We start from the raw sequence: 23406 nt of genomic DNA on the forward strand, positions 1-23406 counted from the left end.
AGTTGAGCTTTTTTGACAGCCCTAGTCTGTCATACAAATTACAAACCCTTTGTTCTCTTTTTTATTTATTTTTTATTACGATTATATGTGAATATATAAAAAATACCAATAGAAGGGTTTATTTAAAATATATAATAACCAACTATTTAACTGGATCTCACTTTCTGATTATCTTAATAGATAACCAAACCATATTGACCAACACAAGAATGTTCCTCCCCCATGACAAACATGCATCCCGCCTGTTATAAAGTCTTCATCCATTGGCTGACTTGACCTATCAATCAAAATTGCAACAACAGGAAAACGGTTGCTTCTTCTATAGGATTGGTCGATAGCATTGCGTCTCCGCCCTCTCATCCAATCACCGCGCTTTGTGAATGAAACTTAGTGGCGGTGGCGCGGAATTTATATTTATTCTGCGTGTGGTCGGCGGGAGTCAGAGCTTTGCTTATAAGAGTTTCGCGAATTCATTTTTTTTGTATCTGTTCTGTTGGAGAGTGCCAACTTAAAAGCGTAAAAATGGAGGACTTTGGTGTTTATGCAATATTTGGAGTAGATGAGCCACCACAGCAGATCTTAAGGTAAAGTTGACTGAGATAAACACACATTGGAAATGCATTGGGCTCTCTACTTAAAATTATTTTAATGCAATTCAAGCTGCGCATGCTTCCGGTGATTCAAATGGTGCATGAAATATATTCAGATAGCTTGATGTAGTTTATTATTATTATTATTATTATTATTAAGCAATGATTGGAGTCATGTACGCGTTGACAGTGCAATGCATGCTTTCTGTCTCCCGCCTCTTGAATTTCTTGCGTAACTATAAAGATGTGCACAATATCAACTGTACTGTAACTACGTGTCTCGGTTACTATATGTTAAACCATTGTCCTTTAAATAAGGGGATTGTATTCTTCATCATTTATTGTCCACAGCAGGCGTTATGGGTGGCAGAGCTCAGTTGAGATCCAGCCTAGTGTTCAGCTGATGGTTCTCTTCTCTAGAGGAGACTGGGGAAAGCGAGATGCAATCTCTGTGGAACTTGCTGATGAGAGAAACATACCCATTAATATGGGAAAACTAACACCATTCAATAAGTAAGTGTATTGTTTTCGTTTGTTTGCATTAAATTAATCTAATATGTTTTAGTTGTAACCTTTAACCCCTTACTAAACCTTCCCTCATCTCAGATGTCTGTCATGGGAAGCTGGAGAGGATGGAGTCTGGTCCAATGGAGCAACCTTAACTGTCAAACTCAGTGGGGTAAGAGACTGGACAAAGATTTAAGCTCAAAATTCACCCTATCTGTTTTATAAATACATGTTATTGATCTTAATGTGAAATATCATCTGTGCGTATGGGGTTTTTTTTGTGTAATTTTTAAAAATGTCATAACTCTGCATTTTGGGTAAAAGAATTGGTGACGCATGCTAGATTTCTCTTATCATTTAGTTTGATTAAACCCCTCACAATCAACTGCAAGCTCGTATTCAAATCTGCCTCTGTCCAATGAACAAGGCACAATCTTCTGTTACAATACAGAAGAAAAAATCTGTAACTACTACTGTTACATTGCGACTTTAAAGGATTAGTTCACCCACAATTGAAAATTCTACCATTAATTACTCACCTTCATGTCGTTCCACACCTGTAAGACCTTCGTTCATCTTCTGAACACAAATTAAGATGTTTTTGATTAGACAGCAATATAATCAACACTTTCAAGGTCCAGAAAGGTACTGAAGACATCGTTAAAACAGTCGACGTGACTGCAGTGGTTCAACCTTAATTTTATGAAGCGACAAGAATACTTTTTGTGTGCAAAAACAAAACAAAAATAACGACTTTATTCAACAATCTCTTCAATCCATAATATTTAAGTAAAATTCAGTAAGTCTAAACCTGTGCGTTGCAGCAACAAACTTACCCAGTGTAATTTTTCCAAAGGGTACTTGTGATTTCTTGGATCCAGTGTTGACTGTTTCACAGATGGAATGCACTCCAGAGGTGAGTTTAGCCTGTTAAACCTATTTTGACTTGCTTGAGTTAGATTCGCTCTGTGTTTGCTGGTACTTACCTGCAGTGTTTTCTCTCAATTCATTGTTTTTAGTGCAACTCCACGGCACCTGCATTAAGGGAGTGTCCAGGCAAGAGGAAGCGGTCTCAGGGAGAGGAGGATGAAGAAATCAATGAAGGGAGAGGAAAGGAGAACATCTGCCCTAATGCCTCAGAAAAGGCAACACCTCACAGAAGGGGCAAGAACAATCCTCGTGGAGGTCAAACACGACTGTTCTCGCAAAAGGAGGAACAGGCTGCAACTTCCAGTTCTCAGAGCCACAAAGCTAAAGGCAAGCAAGCCAAAACCCCCTCACAGACTGGTGAGTGAGATTTTTTTTTTTTCGTTGCAGAGCATATTAATAATGTGTTATGATAGCTATTTTATTTTTGGTAATGTTTCTTTCTCAGCTCCATTAGACAAGCCGTCAGGTCGCTGGGGTCAGACTCTTTGTCCCATTGATCCTCAGACAGCCATTTTGATTGGAGGACAAGGATCCAGAATGCAGTTCTGTAAAGACCCCATCTGGAAACTGTGCACAGGTAAGAATTTCATGTTTCTGTCTCACCATGTCAATAGATTGTAATTTTGATATTGTTTTACTAGATCTGCTATCACTTGCTATAGATATTGCAATAGATAGTCTTAGATATAACTCTGCTCTTAATGCTCACCCTCATGTCATACCAAACCTATAAGACTTTTGTTCATCTTCGAAACACAAATTAAGATATTTTACATGAAATCTGAGAGATTTCTGTTCCTCCATTGACAGTCCATTGACAGTAAAACTTTGTCAATTCAAAAAGTTCATAAAGAGATTGTAAAACTAATCCATTTGAATTGAGCGGTTTAGTCCAGATTTTCTGAAGAGACATGACCACTTTATATGTTGAACAGATTGAATTTAGGCTTTTTTTCACATATTAACATTGATCATCGAACATAAACAGAAGCTCAACCGTACTTGCTCAGTGTGCCAGAATAAACCTCATTGGTTCTTGTGGAAGCTCAAAGATGAACAAATGTCTTACAGGTTTGGAATGGCACGAGGGTGAGTAAATGACAGATTTTTTTTTTTTTTTTTTTCATTTTTGAGTCATCACGAAACAGAAAAGTTGCAATAATCTTTTCTTCCCTATTGTGATGAATATCTGAGTGAAATGAAAAATGTAAGTTGGGTCTTGAATGTGTTATATCTGGAATTGATTGGATCACTGTGGTTTGCTATTGCCTTGATCTCATGTGAGTGACTGACAGGTGGTCCCGCCCTCACAGCGATAAACAAACATTAAAAGAAGAGATCATGATGCATAAGGGGAAGTTATTTTGATCAAAGATTACGAGAGCACATTAATATAAAAATGTCACAGATAAATCCTTTATAATAAATACAGCAATATTCCATTTAGAAAAAAAAAAAAACTAGAATGGTCCCTTTTGATTTCATGGTGACTATTTTTCAGAGGATCTTTCTTGGGTACCTGCTGAAACCCTGGCAGAAGGACCGACCCCTGAGGCCCGCATTGGTCACACTGCGACCTATGACCCTGAGTCTAAGCGTATCTTTGTGTTTGGTGGCTCAAAGCATAAGAAATGGTTCAATGATGTTCACATCTTAGACACAGAAAGCTGGCGTTGGACTTTGGTTGAGGTTAGTCTGCAATTTATTCTAAAATTAACAACAAAAACCTGTCAATTATCTTCAAAAAACTCACAGAACTGTACGGTATTACTGCAACACATGACTTCTCACATCTGATTTGTTTTTTGTGTTATAGATGTCATCTTGTTCTCATTCATATTAAATGCAGGTCTCATTTTATTAGCCAGTATGCTCTGAACATACTTAAAAGCTCTTGAATTTCATTTACCTCTTTAGGCGCAGGGAAAAGTGCCTCCTCTGGCCTACCACAGCTGCAGTATGTTCCGGGGAGAGCTCTTTGTGTTTGGAGGAGTGTTTCCTCGCCCACATCCAGAACCAGACGGCTGCAGTGACTCCCTCTATATTTTCAACCCTGATATGGCCATCTGGTATCAACCCATTGTCAATGGAGAGAAGCCTGCTCCACGCTCTGGGTAGGGCAGTTCACTGTTATTTAAAGCAACATTTTGAGATATTTCATTAATTACATGAGTGATAGTGATGTTTTAAAGCTATTTTCAGCTGTGCATGTGGCATATGAGAATTTTCTTTCCGACTTGAACAGATTTTGATTCATTTGTGCAGACACTCAGCATGTGTGATGCAGGGGAGGATCTTTGTGTTTGGTGGATGGGACACCCCTGTCTGCTTCAATGACATGTTCATGCTAGACCTTGGTAAGCATTACATAGCTTGTTATTCTTTTAAACACTTACTATTTGATTTTAATTTGGTTTCCCACTGTGATGTAGACATGTGCCGATATTCGGCAATACGATATATCACGATAATGGATATGCACGATATTGTTATCACGGGCAATTCAAAATACCGTGAAATAATTATTTATTACGAATTATTCAAATTTTTATAATGCATTTTAAGAAGACTTTCCCCATCAACCGTATAAAATGCACAACACCGCTCTATGCTGTGTCAAAGGGACATGCGCACTCGTGTAAACAAACCCAACATGCACGAAAAGCACATGGCAGAACGAATGAAAGTGCGCGTTCACTTTCTGACAGCAGAGGGCACTGATGGAACAGCAGAAATGAAGCGGTTACCCCGGAAACTCCGTAAACAAAGCAGCTGCACTACTGAACAGTATTTAAAATGCTTCAAACAGCCATTCAATTTTTTGGATTTGCAATGTTGTTCATCACAGCACCAAATACTTAAAGACTTAATAGGCTATTTATTTTCAAACTTAAGCATTTTTATATTTTAATCTGGACTACAACATGCCCTAATGATTGAAAATGTTCTGATTATTTGCTATTGTTCAGTAAAACTTAGTGAAATAAGGCTTCATTAGTTAACATGTTAATTCATTATTACCAAACTGACAATGAAAAACATTTAAAGCATTTATTATATAATGAAGCATTTATTAATCTTAGTTAATGTTAATTTCTTAGTTAATGTTTAATAACATTACTAAAATCAAAAATTGTAACTTATTTAATGGACCTGAGCTAAAACTAACAATGATCAGTTGTATTTCTTAACTAACATTAACAACGAATAATACCTTCTGTAACAAATGCTATTGCTCATACTTAATCTTGGTTAATGAATTAACTAATGTTAAATAATGAGACCTTATTATGAAGTGTTACCTGTTCTGCACTTTAATCTGTTTGAAAATTTTACTTTATAATTTTTTTGTGTATTGTGTTATTGTATTTAAACATTCAGAGTTCTTGTTATAAGAAAAATAGTTCTTAAACCTGTTCTACTATGAAAACACTTTTTTTTTTCTTTTTTTTTCTCCCACTTATTTCAATATCGTGATAATAGTCAAGTCAAGTCACCTTTATTTATATAGCGCTTTTTACAATGTAGATTGTGTCAAAGCAGCTTTACATTGATAACTGGTACATTATTTGGCTGCACAGCAGCTCTTAAAAGAATAGTGTCAATGCAGGCAGATCAAAGCACTGTTGAATATCAAATGTCAAGTCAAATGTCAAGTGTCCCCAACTAAGCAAGCCAAAGGCGACAGCGGCAAGGAACCCAAACTCCATCAGGTCACATCAGGTGGCAGACAAGTGGCAAATAGGTGTTTAAATGGAGAAAAAAACCTTGGGAGAAACCAGGCTTAGTCGGGGGGCCAGTTCTCCTCTGGCCAACAGTGCTTTGTTACGATTCAGGTAGCTATCATAAGTCCGACAGGATCGCAACATTCAAAGTATTTATTCCAGTTCCATCCAATTGAGGATCGTATTCATCACGGCGGTATGGACGGTTGTTGAGGAACTGTGTCGTGGCTGTCGTGTCGATACCGTATACCGTGATGAAAGCTTCAGCAATTAACACAACATGAAAATTTTATACCGTCACATGCCTAGGGTGATGTCTTATTGACAAAAATAAGGAATAACTTAATGGGTACAGTCACCTGAAGGCAGTGGTCATGGTATCCGAAAATATTCCGCCATTGACTGCATTATTTTATTTTTTATTTTTTAAGCAGTGATGGATAAATCTGAATCTGTCATTTTGACAATTACACTAAGGGTTTATTGTAACTTGTAACTGTAATTCCCACCCCTGTCCAGTTGGTGGCGAGCGTTCACATTAATTAGCTATTATGCAGTATTGTATCTATACATACATACATACAATTGCAAAAATGTCATGGCAGCTGAGTGAATTTTCTTCAAACGGACAAATAATTGTAACCAAAAACAAATATTCATCTGCTTCATGTGGCGTTGAACATGAAAATTAAAGCAGCCATTGTTCATCTGTTCTTTTTATAAATAAATAAATAAATCCATAGTCTAGCCTATATCCTTGTGTAATTAAAATATGTAAGTTTGATTAAAAATGAAAATGTGAATGAAAACAAAAGCTATTAAGTGTCTTATCATTAAAATATGAAAATTAAAATGACGGGTAATAGATTATGACAGAATTTTTACGACCCTCTCCGTCAAAATGATGACAATAAGAAATTTTAACACAACCACTGCTTGAAGGAGGTGTTTCACTACTCATGGAAGTAATTTCAGTACTGTTGTTTGAGGAAAAAAAATTATTATACATGTTCTTGTACATGGTAGAGGAGTGTCATATATCCATTGTTCTGCACGTTTTCTATATGAAACTGTTCTACTGCCATTCTTCACATAGATTTGTGTAGATTTTCTGCATATGTAATACCTAGAATAATACTGTTTTACACATTAATTACTGAAGCGCTCTTTAAAAAGTAGAGTAGTCAGCTTAAAATTGCACATTGTCACATCCTATTTCAGGCTTGATGGAGTTTTCTGCTGTGAAGACAAGTGGAACAGCCCCCTCTCCTAGAAGGTAATTAAAATGTGATAGACTATTTATTTATTCTTAGAGTACTATTGAAAACTAAGAAGAGTTTATTATGTTCCTTAAAAGCATGCTCTTAACTGCAAACTAAATGTATAACAGAAATTCAGTTGTCTTTTTATAATGGTTACATGATCAACATCTTGATCAATCTAGATGTATTGAGTGGTTGACCTCTGTCCCATATTGTATCGCAGCTGGCATGGCTGTGCGGTTCTTTCAGACTGCAGCTTCCTGATCCATGGCGGCTACAATGGGAACAATGCACTGAGTGACACATTCATCTTCAACACAGGTGGGACTGAAGTTTTTTTGCCCCAATTCCATTTCCAGGACTCTATGGTTGCTATTATATACACTAGTTCTATGTTTTGGGTCGTAATGTTCTCTAGAAGTCTCTTATGCTCAAGAAGGCTGCATTTATTTGAGCAAAAATACAGTAAAAAACAGTAATACTATGAAATATTATTATGATTTACTTAACTGTTTTTGTTTGTTTATATACAGGGCATTGACATATTGACAATGAAACTGAAACACCTGGTTTTAGACCACACTAATTTATTGGTATGGTGTAGGGCCTCATTTTGCAGCCAACACAGCATCATTTTTATATTGGAAATGACAGAGATAAGTCCTGCACAGTGGCCAGAGGGATTTTGTGCCGTTCCTCTTCCAAAACAGTGGCCAAGTCACTGTGTGATTCAAGTGGAGGAAAATATCCCAAAGTGGCTCAAAAATATTTAGATCTGGTGACTCTGCAGGCCATGGGAGATATTCAACATCACTTTCATGTTCAACAAACCATTCTGTTACAAGTCTTGCTGTGTGTATTGGTCCATTATTGCTGATACACGACACCCCTTTAGAGTACAATATTTGAACCATTAGGTGCACATGGTCCTCCAGAATGGTTTGGTAGTCTTTCAAGCACAGTAGAAAATGCCATGATATTGCAGGCCAAACCATCCCTGATCCTCCCCCGTGCTTCACTCTGGGAATGCAACAGGTGTGCGTTTCCTGAAAGCATCATTAGTCAGCTATGGTCGTAAGGCCCATTGAACTCAATTGGTAACAACGGAATTTGCGACCATAGTTCGCTTTGGGAAACGCACTCCAGTCTGGTTGTTAAGCCTCTTGGGGGCTACTTCCACACTGTAAGTCCCACAAGATGTGGAAAATACAGTGAAGGTGGACTCATCAGAGAACAATTTGCACTGTTGGCACCATTGAAACTTACGTTTGGCATTGGCACAAGGGAACAAAATTTTGGCTATAGCAGCCCGACCATGAATCTTGACCATGTGAAGCTCCTGATGAACAGTCGATGTGCGTATTTAATTCTGCAGTGAGTTGGGCAGCTGTGGTTTTATGTTTTTTGGACAGAAGCCAGGTTAGTACCTGGACATCCCTTTCAGACGGCCTTAGTGTTATTGTTCAACCACATGCCTGTGATGGCAAAGCTGAGTTTTCAGCAGTCATTACTTCATTTTTCAGTATTGCATGATCTTTCAGAAATCATTACTGATTTGGTGCTCATCATTATTTTCAATGTTGAAAACATTTTTTTGGGGAAACATTTGCATTTTTCAGGACTGACGAATAGAAAGTTCAATAGAACAGCATTTATTTGCAATAAAAATCTTTTATAACGTAAATATTGTAAATCGCTGAATAAAAGTTATAATTTAAAATCTCACTACACTCAAACTTTTGAATTGTAGTGTGTGTTGATTTTCATGATTTCATAAATGCTGTTGATAGATTTAAAGATCGTGTTTAACCTGGAACCTTTCAAAGCAACTAGCTTTTAATATTATTTTTTTTTTACGCTTCTTTTTTTTTTTGTTTTTTTGTTTCTCCAGACACTAGTTGCTGGTCATCTCTGATTCTGCCCCAGCTCAATTCTGTTCCCCGAGCTGGACATTCCATCATTACCATGCCCACCACATGCAGAAAGGTAAAAAAAAAAATTAAAATAAAATCACGTTATGGACACCTTTTTATAAAGTATTTTTGGAACATTATTATAGCTATTGACTTTCACCCCTCAGACCTTTTAATTCTAGTGTCTTTGCTTTAAAGGGATCCATAGATGAACAGGAGGAACTTTCAGAGTCAGCCCCACAAACGCTGTTGGTTTTTGGTGGAGGGGACAACGAAGGGAGCTTCTTCTCCGACCTTTTCACTATGCCAGTAGAGGAGCTAAGAAGAGACTAAACACTTGTGTCACAACTCTGTTTTACATGCGTTTTTTATGCTGTGCTGTTTCAAATTTTGTTCTTTGTGTTGATTGAGGCTTATTTAAAGAGGTGTATTACACTTTCACTCAGGTATTTGCGTTATATCATTGTTTATAAGTATTAGTTTATGTTCAGACCTTGTGAAATCACTCTCTATAATGTTATTATTTGTGATACAAGCCTATTATTATAGATAATTAAGAGTGAACTGTTTCCTACAGAAGAGGACTAGTTTACCAAACATTGTTTACTCACAAAAATTAACAGCATTTGTTTATGGAATGACATAAGGATGAGCAAACAATGATGAGTGAATTATTCCTTTAACTGAAAAAGATAGATTCATTTTCTGATTTCACTGAAAGGATTCAGATTTGATTTATGAAAAGCTTTGTGGTATCTTTTGTATATACATGCTTTTAGATTAAGCTTTTTTTATTCTTTTTAAATGTCTTTGTTGTAAAATTATGATTTAGCTGTAAATACTATCGCAGCAAACCTGTTCAAAATTAAACGTTCTTTAAAAATTCAAATGCCTTTTTTTCCCAGTTATTTGAACACTTTTCATTCAATAACACAGCAGGTCAGTCGCACAGATGCTGTTTCCTGTGTCTAGGCATCTGCTAAATTTCAAAATCTCCACGGTAACAACGACCGCATGATGTCACCCCACGTCTACAGTCGCCGTTAAGACCGCGAATACCGCAGTATGCGAGCACCAACTGACGCCTAGAGAGTATCCGTGCACGGATCCGCCGCCGCCGCCGCCCCTCCCCGTTCAGCCCCCCCTCCGCTCGCTCCGGAGATCGGCCATGTTGCTTCTCGCGCTTGTTCCGGTATCAGGCACGAGCGTTTGAGCACCTCGGCCGCAGTACGACACCGATCCGCCTCCAGTGAAGCCCATTTCACCACAGCCCCGAAGCCAATCATGGATTTTACTACGTGACTGTGGATGTTCGTCTTTGGATACAAGCCCTCAGACATCTCCTTTCATTCAAGAATCTTTGGTCACCGGGATCCTGTGAGTGGCGGAAGACGGTTTCGTGGATCATGAGGGTTTTTCGGGATTGATAATTTTTGAAATCCATCATACGTCTGCTAGTGCTTCATTCTCACCACTCACGGTTCATCTTATTTATATCCGTGTTTAGTCCATCGCCGTTTGTTTCGTTTATCTCAAACTGACGGTTGAGGTATTTTTCACCTTTTGTTGACACTTATTGTTTTGAAGGTCGGTAAAATTGCGATTTTTGGTTGGCCTAACACTTCATATCGCTCGCAGAGAGATACTTTTCCTTTTCGTGTCCTCATTCTCTATGACTGTCATTTTTAAGACCTGGGAGGATATGAATTGGCTTTAAACTCTCGTTTATTTCGTTGGGAAGCAAATATAAATGGTAGTGAGCTCCATGTTAGTCTCTCCAAGAAGAACTTCATAAATCCTCACCAAGGACCTGCTGTTTATTTTCAACTGGAGACTTTAATACAAGTTTTTTTTTTTTCTCCTCCACATATGAACTGATGTTGGGCTTCAACTTGTTGATCTCTGTCTGCGTGGCTAGTTCAAGCTAGCTAGCAACACTGATTACTTCTGTCAGAACAGAGAATAGCCTCTAACGGCAAGTTTCTAAATGCTTGTCAACCACTAAAAACGATTTTCCATTTATATTTCCCCCCTTGGCCCTGTTTTTGTGAATACCTGGGCGAAAATGTCAACCCGGCCTCAAGGAGTTGGTGTTATAGAGAATTCATCCAGCCAGGTGAGACATATCTTCACTGACTGCACAGAAACTAATATGTTTGAATGTGTGTTTTTGTTGTTGGGAATGACGTCATTCTTGCTTTTCTGTCGAATTGTATTTTCCTCAAGCTGAAAGACAGGTGTGTGTGTGTAATATATATATATATATATATATATATATATATATATATATATATATATATATAACAAGTTAGTTCAGGAAGAGTTTCTCTGACTCAACATGACTTCCCTTAACTGTTAATTGATAGGCTTGTCAAGGTTACTTTCATGTTCCTCGCTGTAGATGTTGTAAATTTGGTCTTTTATGGCTGCTATAACAGTGTTTTTACTGTAAGTCATTTTGTTCATTGGATAAACTGAAAATCCCATTGGCATACTAATAATCAGTGTACTCTGCTATATCAGTAAAATTGATTGGGTCAATACAGATGATGTTAGCAAGGAGTTTAGACCCTTGGTTTTCAGCCAGGGGACCGGGACCCTCAGCAAATATCCAAGAGGGCCTCAAGATGACTTAAAATGATTTAAAATAAGCTGAAACAACTAAAACTCAAGATCTTTCCTATTTGAATTCACACACAAGCTTCTGAAATTGAACAATTTTATTATTTTAATTTGAATTCTATCTGTGTTCTCCTAATTTCTGTAAATAAAAAAGGGGGGCGAGGGGCCTCAAGTGTTGTTGTGGACAGTCAAAAAGCTTTAGAACCACTGCTCTATTGAGAAAATCAGTCAACAGGTAGTGAGTAGTGCATTTGACTTGGGAACCAGGAAGACCACAGGCAGTAAGAATAGCCAGCCTTGTCCCTCTCAATGTGATAAGGCACAGATTGCGGTGCGAGTGCTAGAGGATGGAAAATTAAGCCATTCAGAGTGAGGAGGAGGAGGACAGATTCAGTGCTCATTAACAACTCATGCCAGTGTGACTAATGCTGACTGAGCTTCATACAATACAGGCAGCGCTAACGTGTGTGTTTTCCGCTAAGTGGCTTAATGAAAAACGAAGGACTTTATATCCTTGTCCAGCTCTCCGGATGCCCTCTCCGAGATCTCTAACCTCTTCTTCAGAGTGTGTCTGTTTTAGCAGAGGAAGAGTGTGAGGAATGAATCACTGGTGTTAATCATACTAGTGAGGTCGTGGGTGAGTTTCAGCCTGCTATGTAGGAGGAGAGGTATGAAAATGTGTTATTATTTTGCATTATCTGCCATGGGTTTGTTCAGGCACAGGGAAGGATGCTTTGCATAAAAAATCGGACTTGGAACAATGTTTTTGTGTTTATGACTTGGACCAAGTTTTGCATCTTTGGGAATTTTATCTGTCATTCACTGTTTGTTATTAACTATTTGATTGCAATGTTTATTTTAATAGACACAAACATGGGCTTCTTTTCAATAGGACTTTCACAGACCTTGGTGTTCAGCCTAAATTGAGGCCCATTCAGCCTGCGACTCAGTTCTCCAGCATTGTGACATCCATGTCTGAAAAGCACACCACCCCAATAAGTGTTAACACAGGGTTTCCTTGTCCTCAGTAACTCAGTGTGTCACCTTGCTGATACTGTGACCTGACACCACAGGTTTATGTTACAGTTCCCTGAAATCCCAGTTCCTACAAACACAGATTTAGAGTGAGAGATAGGGCCTTCACCTGTTCCTCATCCTCTAACCTCTGCGTACTGAGGTTTTTAGCTAAATCATGTGGTTTAGGAACTCTGACTCAACATTCTATCAAAACTGGCCCTATTTGCTTTATTAATACACACTTTTTGGTCATACTGTGCACAATTAACAAGGCATGTTATTCCAAAGGGAAAATATTTGTTAAAACATAATTGCTGTCTCTGCAGCAACTTTGCTTTTCAGTTGACGTCACCTAGGCTGCTGGTTGGGCAGACAATGTTAATGTTGCTTTGTTTTAGGCATTTGCTATTGGTAATGTAGTAATTTAATGCAACTGTAAAGTTCTAGTAAATTTATAGTCCAACCAAAATTTATTCAGACACCTTGAACAATTTCATTCATTAATACAGTTCAATTCACTGTAGTTTAAAAAAATGGTAATAAAATATGACAAGATCTCAGAGTTAAACTGTGTCAGAAAAAATTAATCTTAATTATGTCAGATAACACTTAAGCAAAACATGGTCAGGTCAAAGTGTCTGAATAATTTTTGGTTCCAAATTTTTATCAGTTTTACTGGTAATCCACTGTATGAATAATGTTTGGGTATAATATGTCACAGTTTATTTTGCTATCCTCACTTACATAAATGAACTATAGTGTCCTGCACCCACTAGTAAAAATATATAAAAAATATCAAAAATGTCTGAATAATTTTTGGTTTGACTGTATATAAGAATTTTATTGGCCGATATACCAATATTTAAGAAAGTAGGGTGGATTACAGTATTTGATATCATACTGTATAATTTAAAGATCATAAATATTACATGCTGCAACTAAATTTTTACATGATATTTACTAGATATGAAATAATTTGAGAATGAATCAATGACAAATTATTTATTATTATACATTTTAGAGAACAAATTCTTAATTCTATAATCCCATTATAGTGTTTTTTTAGTATTTTTTAAATAGTATTTATTTATTAAAAATTCAAAGACTTGTTTTAGTTAGGCCTATATAAATTCGGATTTGCTGAGTGCTGTATTATATTATTATAGCGTTTGTCTTATTACTAATAATACTAATAAATGCTATAATACTTTTTTTATATACCCTTTAATTTCTTTAATAGTTCTGTCTAAAAATGTATTAGAACTGTTTAAACGAAGTTAACTAATGACGACATAGAATTGGAGATCCTGTGTGTCTGCGCTCAGACACTGGCATTCTCTCCACGGTCAAAATAAAAGTCTGACACTTATCGACCAAACAGAAACAGTTATTGCCAATAACAAAATGCCATATATCAGCCTATATATCAGCCTTGGTGATAAAAGGTTCAGATAATAATTGCACATTTTTGACTGCAAGATTTAAGAAATATATCAAGATGCTCTTGTTTTCCACATCCCATTCGAAAGGCCTGCATAAAAGTGCGACTGGCAAGCGTCCCCATTCTGTTGCAAATTCATGTTTGGTCTGACTTAATTCTGGTATGGAAATTTACCACATTGCTAATGATGCTAATGACTGAGCTTTTATGAATAGTCTATATTCTCGCTGCCGGATGTCACTATTTTGGGGATAGTTTACCCAAAAATGAAAATCTGTGATCATTTACTTGCCCGCTCTGTGTTTTTTATTCATGAAAGTCAGTTATTTGGGACACCACCATCAGTTATTTGGGACTTCCACCGTTTCATTGTAACGGTGGAAGTCTGTGAAGATGAGTAAATGATGACAGAATTTTTATTTTCGAGTGAACTATCCCTTTAAATACAAAATGAACATCTTTTCGCCTGTCGTGATTCTATCTGAATGTCATTATTTGTGCTCATCACTGTAGCTTTTGTGGACTTGCTTTAATGTCTGTCCACCTGCATGGTTTTACAGATCACGTCTTCTTGGCAAAGTCCTCAAAATGTGTTCTGTGCTGTTCAGTCTGGTGTGGTGTTTGGACATCCTCCATAGTACCACAGATCTCTGTTGGGTCCGCTGACCCTGATCAGTCTCAAAGACTCAGTTTTCCACTGCAGTGATTTACTCCATTAGCACCTCTTGCTCCACTAGCATATCATTTCAATGGAATAAAAACATTTTTTTTAAATGGCAGCAGTTTATGTATGTGAAAGTAGTAATCCTGATATTATCCAGTCAGTAAAAGCTGATCTGGAAGGACTTGATAGCATTGCAGGTATGTAATCTGAGATGCTTAGATATAAACAATCCATCATCATGTCATCTATAAGGATGGCTGGCAAGTGACTGATTATAGTAATTCCTGGATTTATAACTCATTGAGATGCACAAATGCCTCTTTAAGATGGCATCATCTTGTCGTTTAAGCAGCTCTGTTGTATTAGGTTTCATCTAGAGTTGTGGAATATAACTAAATGTTTCAATTCTGATAGATTACAATATCATAAATTGTAAATATGTAAAGAGTTCACTGACTTGATCATCACGTAAGAAAATAAAAACATCTTGCTTGCTATAAAAACATCTTTTCCCACACTTGGTTTCAGTATTTTTCCATGTTTTATATACACAAACAAAGGCCGGTATTGACAGAGAGAACAAAAGGGAAAATACAGGTGAAAGAGCAGGTTATAAAGTCATAATGTATGGGTGCCATCTTTGTAAATTGTTTTGTTTTTCATGGTTAGTGTCTGTGAACTCAAATGGTTGGTTCTGTTAAAAAAAAAAAGATGCAAGTTACTACATATAAAGAGACAGAACTGCATCCACATGTTCTTAGACTCTATGAGGGGATTAGGTGTGGTTAAATCTGAAAGGGTGGACGGCATTACGTTAGACTCACTGTCATTACTGATAAATTACTAGATGGAACATCAGCATGTAATCAGCGCTGTGGAAATGGCTCTCATTCAGGTCCTGTAGCCTTATATGGCTACAGGGTAGACCCACAATACAGTGATCTGACCACATTATAGTGTCTTGCTGTGTCTTCTCAGATACGCCGTAATTCATTTTGTATAGTTACATGAGCGAATGAATTGGGCTAGAGGTCAATCAGTTTATACTAGCAGCTTTTGGAGATAATGTTTTAGACAAAATGCTTTCTTTAAGAATGTTACAACTGCAGTTGGCAGTTTACCACTGTCACCAACCAATGAAGCTTGACATTTTTAATAATGTCCTCTGCCTCTTTTGTTATAGCCAGACATTATCACAGGAAGTATAAGGAAGGAGATGAGCAGCTCATAGAAAAATGAATGAGAGAAATCAAAATAGTATGGCTCTCTTGCCTTTCAGTTAAAAGAGCCAAATCACCTTTTTGATAAAGGCATTGTGTGTTTGTTTGTATACACGTGAACACACTTGCATTTGCTGTAGAGGTGTGAATCGTCACTGGTCTCACGATTCAGTTTGATTACAATTATCAAGTCAACGATTCAATTGCGATGCATCGTAGAAACGATTAATTTCAACACCCCTAGTTTGCTGGTCCAGATTTTTATGATGCCATTGTTGTCAGAATTGATTTCTGTTTGTACATGAAACATAATCTTGACAAATAGTTTGAGATTTTAGTCTTTTCCTATATAGGTACATATAAAATAGCTGCCATGGGCATAACTATAATTGTCACTGAGTGAACTGACTTGATTTAAAGGAGACCTATATGCCCCTTTTTACAAGATGTAATGTAAGTCTCTGGTATCCCTAGAATGTGTCTGTGAAGTTTCAGCTCAAAATACCCCACAGATCATTTATTATAGCTTGTCCAATTTCCCCCTATTTGGGTGTGAGCAAAAACACATCGTTTTCGTGTGTGTACCTTTAAATGCATATGAGCTGCTGCTCCCCGCCCCCCTTACAGAAAAGGGCGGAGCCTTTACAGCTGGTGCTTCGGATAATCCGGCAACAACAAAACTGGAGAATCTCGTGCAGCCAAAATGTCAGAAATTGTCAGTAGCTGTGTTCAGCCGTATATGTTATAGAAAATGATTTGCACAAACATACAAGACTTTACCTAATAGGCATATTTCCTTTATGAATTAAATTCATCCGCTGTATCTTCAGTGGCTCAGATGCCGGGAGTCTATGGAGACTCTTATGTTCATTGTTATATCCAAAAACAGAACATTTGGAATGTTTATATCAGTAGGTGGATCTATGTTAATAGGGCAGATCGTCACCAGTCATGGGCGTGGCATGCCCATACTGGGATGTCACTGTAGGGGGAAATCTGGAACAGAGCATTTTCAGACATTGCTTCTGATTTATGGGGATTACAAAAAAGGAGTGGGTGGTTTTTTACCATTATAGGCTGGATGTTTACACACTGTGGACTAGGGGTGGGAATCTTTAGTCACCTCACGATCCGATCCGATTCCAAAACAATTCTTGATCTACTTTTTTCTTATTATTAATTAATTAGTTTACCGATTTAAAAACCTTAAAATCCTTACATTTACATATCCTTACATAAGTAATTATAAGTAGGCCTACTTTTTAAAATAATTACAAATTGAATTAAAACAATTGTATGTTAAGAATTTTAAACTAATATAACTTCAAAACATTCAAGCAAGTAGCAAATAATAAAGAGGAGCAACAAAACATATTACAAGCAATCAGGGGCGGATTAAGGTGGTCAGGGGCCCCTAGGCTGCTCTTTGTGTGAGGCCCCCCCTTAATCATTATGCTTTACTGGAAAAATGTATTTAGTGCCATACGTGGTCCACACGCAAATATTTTGGTTAACTGGCACACACACACACACATTGAGACAGCCAATACTACAGTTTTTCTTCTACATTCCTTCAAGTGATGGACCACCACAGTAAGAAAATTACCAAATTACCACCACACCACATAGGTAAAATGGGAAATTGAAAATCATAACAAATCATATATAATAAACCAATATATAATACATGGCCTAATCAGTGTGTAGTGAAAAAACAGCAAGGAGACTTTCTAAATATTTTAATAATTTATTGATAATGTTTTCTGTTTTCAGCTGCAGAGATGAAGTCTACGATGCTGATTCATGTCCGCAGTAGTGGACTCACCTATATGCATGATTCATACGGATTACATAATCTGAGAATATGTATTTTCTATTTGAATTGGTTCAATTAAAAGTAGACATTTCAAGCTTTCTATAGATATGTTTCTCCTGTCTGTGAGGGAAGTACGGTTCATGATTGTTACGTGCTTAAGTTCACAGAGACGACAGAACGCGCATCCTGGTTGTTTTCATTTTACAAAAGCACAACGTTTTCTGTTATTGTGAGTTTACAGAAATAAAAGTAGACCCCTTACAGTTTGTATTACTCTTATCTGTATGACCAAAATGACAGAGTATTTTAAGCAAGTGATCGCACCGGCGCCTCCATGTCATGCAGCGAGCGCACTCTCCACACAAACATGGATATGCGCCTAATAATAGCGCACATTTATCTAGGACTAGGCTAACTAGCATTAGCGGACTTGTAAAGTTTCTACTAACATGTTTCAAGTGATAAGCTGTAATGTTTGGATTTTCTGCCGTTAACGACCTCTCCCTCACGAACTGCGTGACTTCGCCACTTCCTGTCTTGATGTATCCAATGCCTTTAAGTATCAAGTCAATTTAGGGATTTTTTTTCAGTATATATTGTTCACATTGTTCTTTTAACCTTTGTATTTTACATTTTTTGTGCTCCACTATCGTAATTTCTTTCGGACATTTTGCCGCTATGCCGTATAGCAACAGCAGTGACGTAAATGAAAATGATTGACATGATTTGATCAGCAGCTGATTGGACAGATGTGACCCAAATGTCACATCTATCCAATCACCTGCTTATCTTATGTTTCTTATGGGCCAATGAGGGTCTTTTTTTGTTCGGGCTGAAGTCAATTTAAAATAATAAAAAAAAAATAGTCTGGCCAATCTGGGGCCCCTGCACACGTCGGGCCCCTAGGCTGCAGCCTAGGCAAGCCTGTGCGTTAATCTGTGCCTGCAAGCAATAAACAAAGAGTGCTTTCAGTATTGGATTGTCTGAACATTTTCTTTCTCATGTTTACTGTCGTTTGATTGTTACATCATGACAGCGGGAGATCTAATAAGCTGCATTTTGAGACGCAAGTACATTTAAACCACTTACTCTTACTTACACTTACTTGTAATTTGATTTAACCTTTCCGAAATTTGTGAAAGATTATTTTACGGAAGGTTCGAGTGGTGTATGTATGTGAGGAATTGGAAGCAAGCAGAATCTGGGTATTTCTAAAGCACACTCAGCGTCATCGCGCATCTGAATAAAAACTACGCTCAGAATCGTTTCTGAAATTCTCAGAATCAATCCAGAATCGTTGGAGGGAGAATCGCGATGCATCGCTGGATTGATTTGGGTTTTTTTGTGGACACACATCAGTGTTTAGACACCATGTAAAAGTGAATTTTGCATAATAGGTCCCCTTTAAAGGAACTTTGGTCACATTTCAAAAAATTTTTTTTTTAGTATTTTCTCCCTTGTCCCCCAACATCCCACGCTGATTTTTATAGGTTAAAGGTGCTCTAAGTAGAATTTGAACAATGCTGTTGGACTTGAAATCAACCCAAACAAACCCACCCCTCTCTTCATTGCTCTGCCTCCAAAACTCACACTCCAATCCTAACCACACTGCTCCGAGTCGGTCTCGAAACACCGGCCCGATCGCCGCTGGCATGTGAGGCGAGTGCGCTAACATGACACTAAATATTGCATTCTCTAGCGGTTGTCAGTGTGCAGTAGTTTAACAGCAAAACTCTCATTATCTGACCATAGGTACACTGTTACAATACGAGAGTGGATGTCTGTGTATCACAACTGACGTGCAACAAAATGCTTCACGAAAAATGAAGCGCAGTTGATGAACAAACGACAAGGATGCACAGCAAATGAACGTACAGTACACAAGAGTAAATTCATAGTGTTCGTTGTTAGTCGCAAACAGCACAGCAGCTCCAGACCATCAAAACCCAGTGTACTCACATAAGTAGCGGGATCAAAGCAGCCTCCGCGTCTGTTTTCAGGCCTTCCCACTTAGCTCTCTCCAGTGCTGGAAAGCTTTTCTAACATAAACGCGGGTCCTAAAGCCCTTGTCCAGGCATAAACCTTCATTCCAGTGATATTCTTTTGAGCTCTTTTGTATTGTGTCCTATTTCTCGTTCTGCAGTTGTTGTTTTTTTTCTTATTTTCAAATCTCCCTCTTGCTCGTTCTCTCTCCTCGACCGTCCTATGCCCCCTGATGCTGTTTGGTTAGACGTTTGTTGTTGGTATCGGCCCGACTAACTTCCAAACAGTGTTTTTGAAATACTACTGAGTCCCCCTTTAATGTGCTGCAGTCCCATAACACATAGATGATCACAGAGTTTTTCTGTATTTAAAATATTTAGGCGGCCGCCAAAATGAATCTGTCCCACCAGAGATCATTTTAAAATACCTGCCATTCTGCACTACCGGTACCTGCTGGTAACTGGTGTTCAACAATGCAAATATAGTGTTGGTGGTAGCACAGTCTGATAGGTAGCATACCAGGCGCTGTGTGAAGAGTGTCAGATGTTCCTATTTACAATGTGTTTTTGCCGCTTTGAGCTTTGCAGCCAATCACAGGCATATCTGTTGAGCGCGTGAATGCAATGGCCTATCAAATGTGTTTAAGTTAGTCAGAATAAGCTCAATACCGCTCGAAACAGTGGAGTTTTTGTTCACCGCGAGTTCTGCACGGTCGTGAATCCTTTCATTATAACCAACAAAGTATAAACACGATGACAATGTGAAATTCATTGCACAGCATAGGCCGCTTCATTGATTATAACAGTTTTCGCAAGAGTGCAGCTTTGTGCACCTCGCAATGTAATTGACAGCTTCAGTGATTATAATAGCAGCGATCTTTGCTCGCTTTCTATTTTCATGCTGCTAACTACACATTGCAAATGTGCTAACTGCACATTTCTAGAAGTGGATGGAACATAACAGTTTGATACTGTATGATCTGTGCATTACGTCTTGGAGTGTAAATGCAAAATAATAGACCTGCCACTTTTTCTAATGTGTTGCTTTGTTGTTCATTTTATTACTAACTTTTCAAAGCAGTCACTCATTGACTTTTTTTTACATATAAATTTACAGATTTTTTAAAAATATAGTTCTAACTACGCACTTTATTTTATGATCTGTCCTGACAGTGAGTGTTTTTTTTTTTCATGAAAAAATAGGATAAGTTAATATTACAAACTGTTTATTTGCATTTATTTTGGATTTATTGTGAGTACTGGGCTCGCGGTTCGCATGGGTTAGGGTACTTTGTACTTTGTGTGTGGATGACTGTGTTGTCCGCCACCACCGCAGAAAAATTTTGACCCAGGAAAAACCCTGGATCAGTATGATTCAGTTCTTAATTGTATTAATTTCAAATGAAAATTGACTCGTACTGTAGTTTACATTAATCAAATCTGCCTTTTAACGCAGTCTCACAAGCCTCATGAACAAGTAACAAAAATCTTGAATGTGAAAGTGCCCAAAGACATAAAATCACGGCCTCCTTTGCAGGCTTTGTTCCAATGTAACCTTTGGTTGTAATGAGCTAGTGTACAACAGGTGAGTAAATTCAATCACATACATAATAAATCAGTCAATTGCTAGTTATTTGTAAATTGATTTTTTAATCATGTTGGTGACATTAGGGTTGGCCTCTGGTAATTGTATTGATCAAGTGGATACAACATTCAGACAAACCAACTTTAATGTGAAACTTTTTAGAATTGCTCTTATATCAGTAGTTGTTTCTTATTGTTCTGCTCTATGCAGATGTTTTTACAGGGTTTAAGATTTGCCAGATAGATTTACATTTTACGTTGTAACTAATTTAAGTTGATGTGTACTCGGCTTCACTGAAAATAGTCATTTTTTCTCTCATATTCACATTAATAAAAGTTCTATTAATTAGGTAGCTGTGTAAAATATGGGATGGGAAAGGCAGTAAAAATAGTGTAGCAAGGAAATATTCAAAGTTGGCAATCACCTCATCCTCTGAGTTGAGATTAACTTTTCCATTGACATTTCTGTGAAACTACCACACCCAAACAAATGAAAGTATCCTAAAAAAAACAAGAGACCAGATTTACCTTTCGGAAAGGGGAGGAATTTGAATACTGTCAGAAAGCACAGAGTTTGGATGTGTTTGGGAACATGCGGTTGGGCTGCCGAAGTTGCTAGCTTAATATGAGAATGAATACAGCGGACTATAAACCCTCTTTAGCTCCCTGACCTTCAGCAGCTTGAACAGGGATCACATTTACACACGGCTTTGCATTTTTTACGACGCCGAGCATGGAGTCACCATGTTGAGATCAAGTCCAGAGTCTAAAACGCTGTGTGTGTAAACAGGCCTTTCCAGTTGCACTGGGTGTGAAGTTGACTGAAGGGAGTGCCGAGGCCTTCTCTCTGATTTCAGGAGCTTGACGTCATGTAGAGGTGTGTGTGTATGTATGAGGAAAAGACAGAGTCAATGCTTGTTTTTTCTGAAGTGATTTATTTAGTACTTCATTGCCTTTTCTAGTGGTTATTAGTGCTTTCATTTCATATGGTGAATTAATGCGTGACTGTTGATACCTTTCTGAGCAGTGTTTTTATTAGAGGAGGGAATCTTTAGGTACCTCTTGATTCAATTCTAAAATGATTCTTGATCTACATTTATTTTCTTCTTAAGTAATGAGTTTACCCACTTTGAATATCAAATTTATTTGTGTATTTTTGTTTAATGACTTATGTAAGTACTTTTCCCTCTCTGTCATTCTCTGTAGATGTTTTTTTTAAGCTCAGTTCAGGTAAACAGTCACTAGAGGTGTATTTGTTTGTTATCTACACTCCATGTGGGCAGAAGGGCGTACACCACACCCTACAGTGCTCCGGAAAGAGCCAGGCCACCCGGAGGAGCTTTATATCCCAGAGGAATTGCTGCTCAATGAGGGAGAGCGTATTAATATCAGGATTATATATTCACTGTTGACAGTTTTCTGACATAGGACAAGCTGGAGAAGCGAGGGGAGAGGTGTGATGAAGAAGAGGGAGAGTGAGAGAGACACTCCATCTGCTCTCTGTTTGTGCCCTTGGCTGCCTCCTGACTCTAATTTTAAATAGAGGCAGTGTGGGATTTACAGCCCCATGCATTACCTGCAGGCCCTGACCGCCATTCATCCGTCCGTCAGTTCATCCTTCCTTGTATGATTCATCTGACCACTTTGAAGTGATGTGAGACATACAAACAAGGAATGATCCCACCCCAAATTAGTAATGTTTTTTTTTTTTTTTTTTTTTTTTTTTAGTAATTAGTAATTAGTAATGTTAATCAAACATTTCTGCATTTGTCTGTCTGTCCATCAAACTATTCATTCATCTTTAAATTCCTTCCTTCCTTCCTTCCTTCCTACTTCTTTTTCCTGTTTCCTTTCCTATATGTCATTCCTTCCTTCTTTCCTTCCTTCCTCTATTTCTTTTTCCTGTTTCCTCTCCTATATTTCTTTCTTTCTTTTCCTTCCTTTATTTATTTCCTAACTTCCTTCCTTCCTTCCTTCCTTCTCACCTATTTCTTTTTCATGTTTCCTTTCCTTTATTTCCTTCCTTCCTTCCTCTTCTTCTTTTTCCTGTGTCCTTTCCTATATTTCATTCTTTCCTTTATTTTCTCCTTCCTTCCTTCCTCTATTTCTTTTTCTTGTTTCCTTTCCTATATT

At 37.6% G+C, this 23406-nt stretch overlaps 2 protein-coding genes across 11 annotated transcripts in view; both read left to right on the forward strand.

Moving 5' to 3' along the window:
• The first annotated feature begins 369 nt into the window (after positions 1-369).
• On the forward strand, positions 370-9816 carry krcp (kelch repeat-containing protein). Of its 2 annotated transcripts, none has more exons than XM_051900413.1 (13): positions 370-584; positions 942-1103; positions 1197-1269; positions 1954-2013; positions 2117-2384; positions 2473-2604; positions 3529-3716; positions 3945-4141; positions 4293-4384; positions 6974-7028; positions 7238-7335; positions 8906-9000; positions 9126-9816. In XM_051900413.1, exons 1-13 carry the CDS (start codon positions 523-525, stop codon positions 9258-9260), a joined length of 1617 nt encoding a protein of 538 aa, XP_051756373.1. In that variant the 5' UTR covers positions 370-522; the 3' UTR covers positions 9261-9816. The 2 variants fall into 2 exon arrangements, with proteins under 2 accessions (XP_051756373.1, XP_051756374.1); XM_051900414.1 differs by having other exon boundaries at positions 945-1103.
• Positions 9817-9992: 176 nt separating this feature from the next.
• mark2b (MAP/microtubule affinity-regulating kinase 2b) overlaps positions 9993-23406 on the forward strand; it is a 58356-nt gene continuing 44942 nt past the window's right edge. For 4 of the 9 annotated variants that reach the window (XM_051900870.1, XM_051900871.1, XM_051900873.1 and 1 more), the window contains exon 1: positions 9994-11043. In XM_051900870.1, coding sequence (XP_051756830.1) covers positions 10993-11043 — 51 coding nt within the window. In that variant the 5' untranslated portion in view covers positions 9994-10992. Of the gene's footprint in view, positions 11044-23406 lie in introns of all 9 variants that reach the window. The other 5 variants (XM_051900872.1, XM_051900878.1, XM_051900877.1 and 2 more) reach the window with 4 other exon arrangements.

The sequence above is a fragment of the Ctenopharyngodon idella genome, chromosome 7 (genome assembly GCF_019924925.1).
Source record: "Ctenopharyngodon idella isolate HZGC_01 chromosome 7, HZGC01, whole genome shotgun sequence".
NCBI lineage: Eukaryota > Metazoa > Chordata > Actinopteri > Cypriniformes > Xenocyprididae > Ctenopharyngodon > Ctenopharyngodon idella.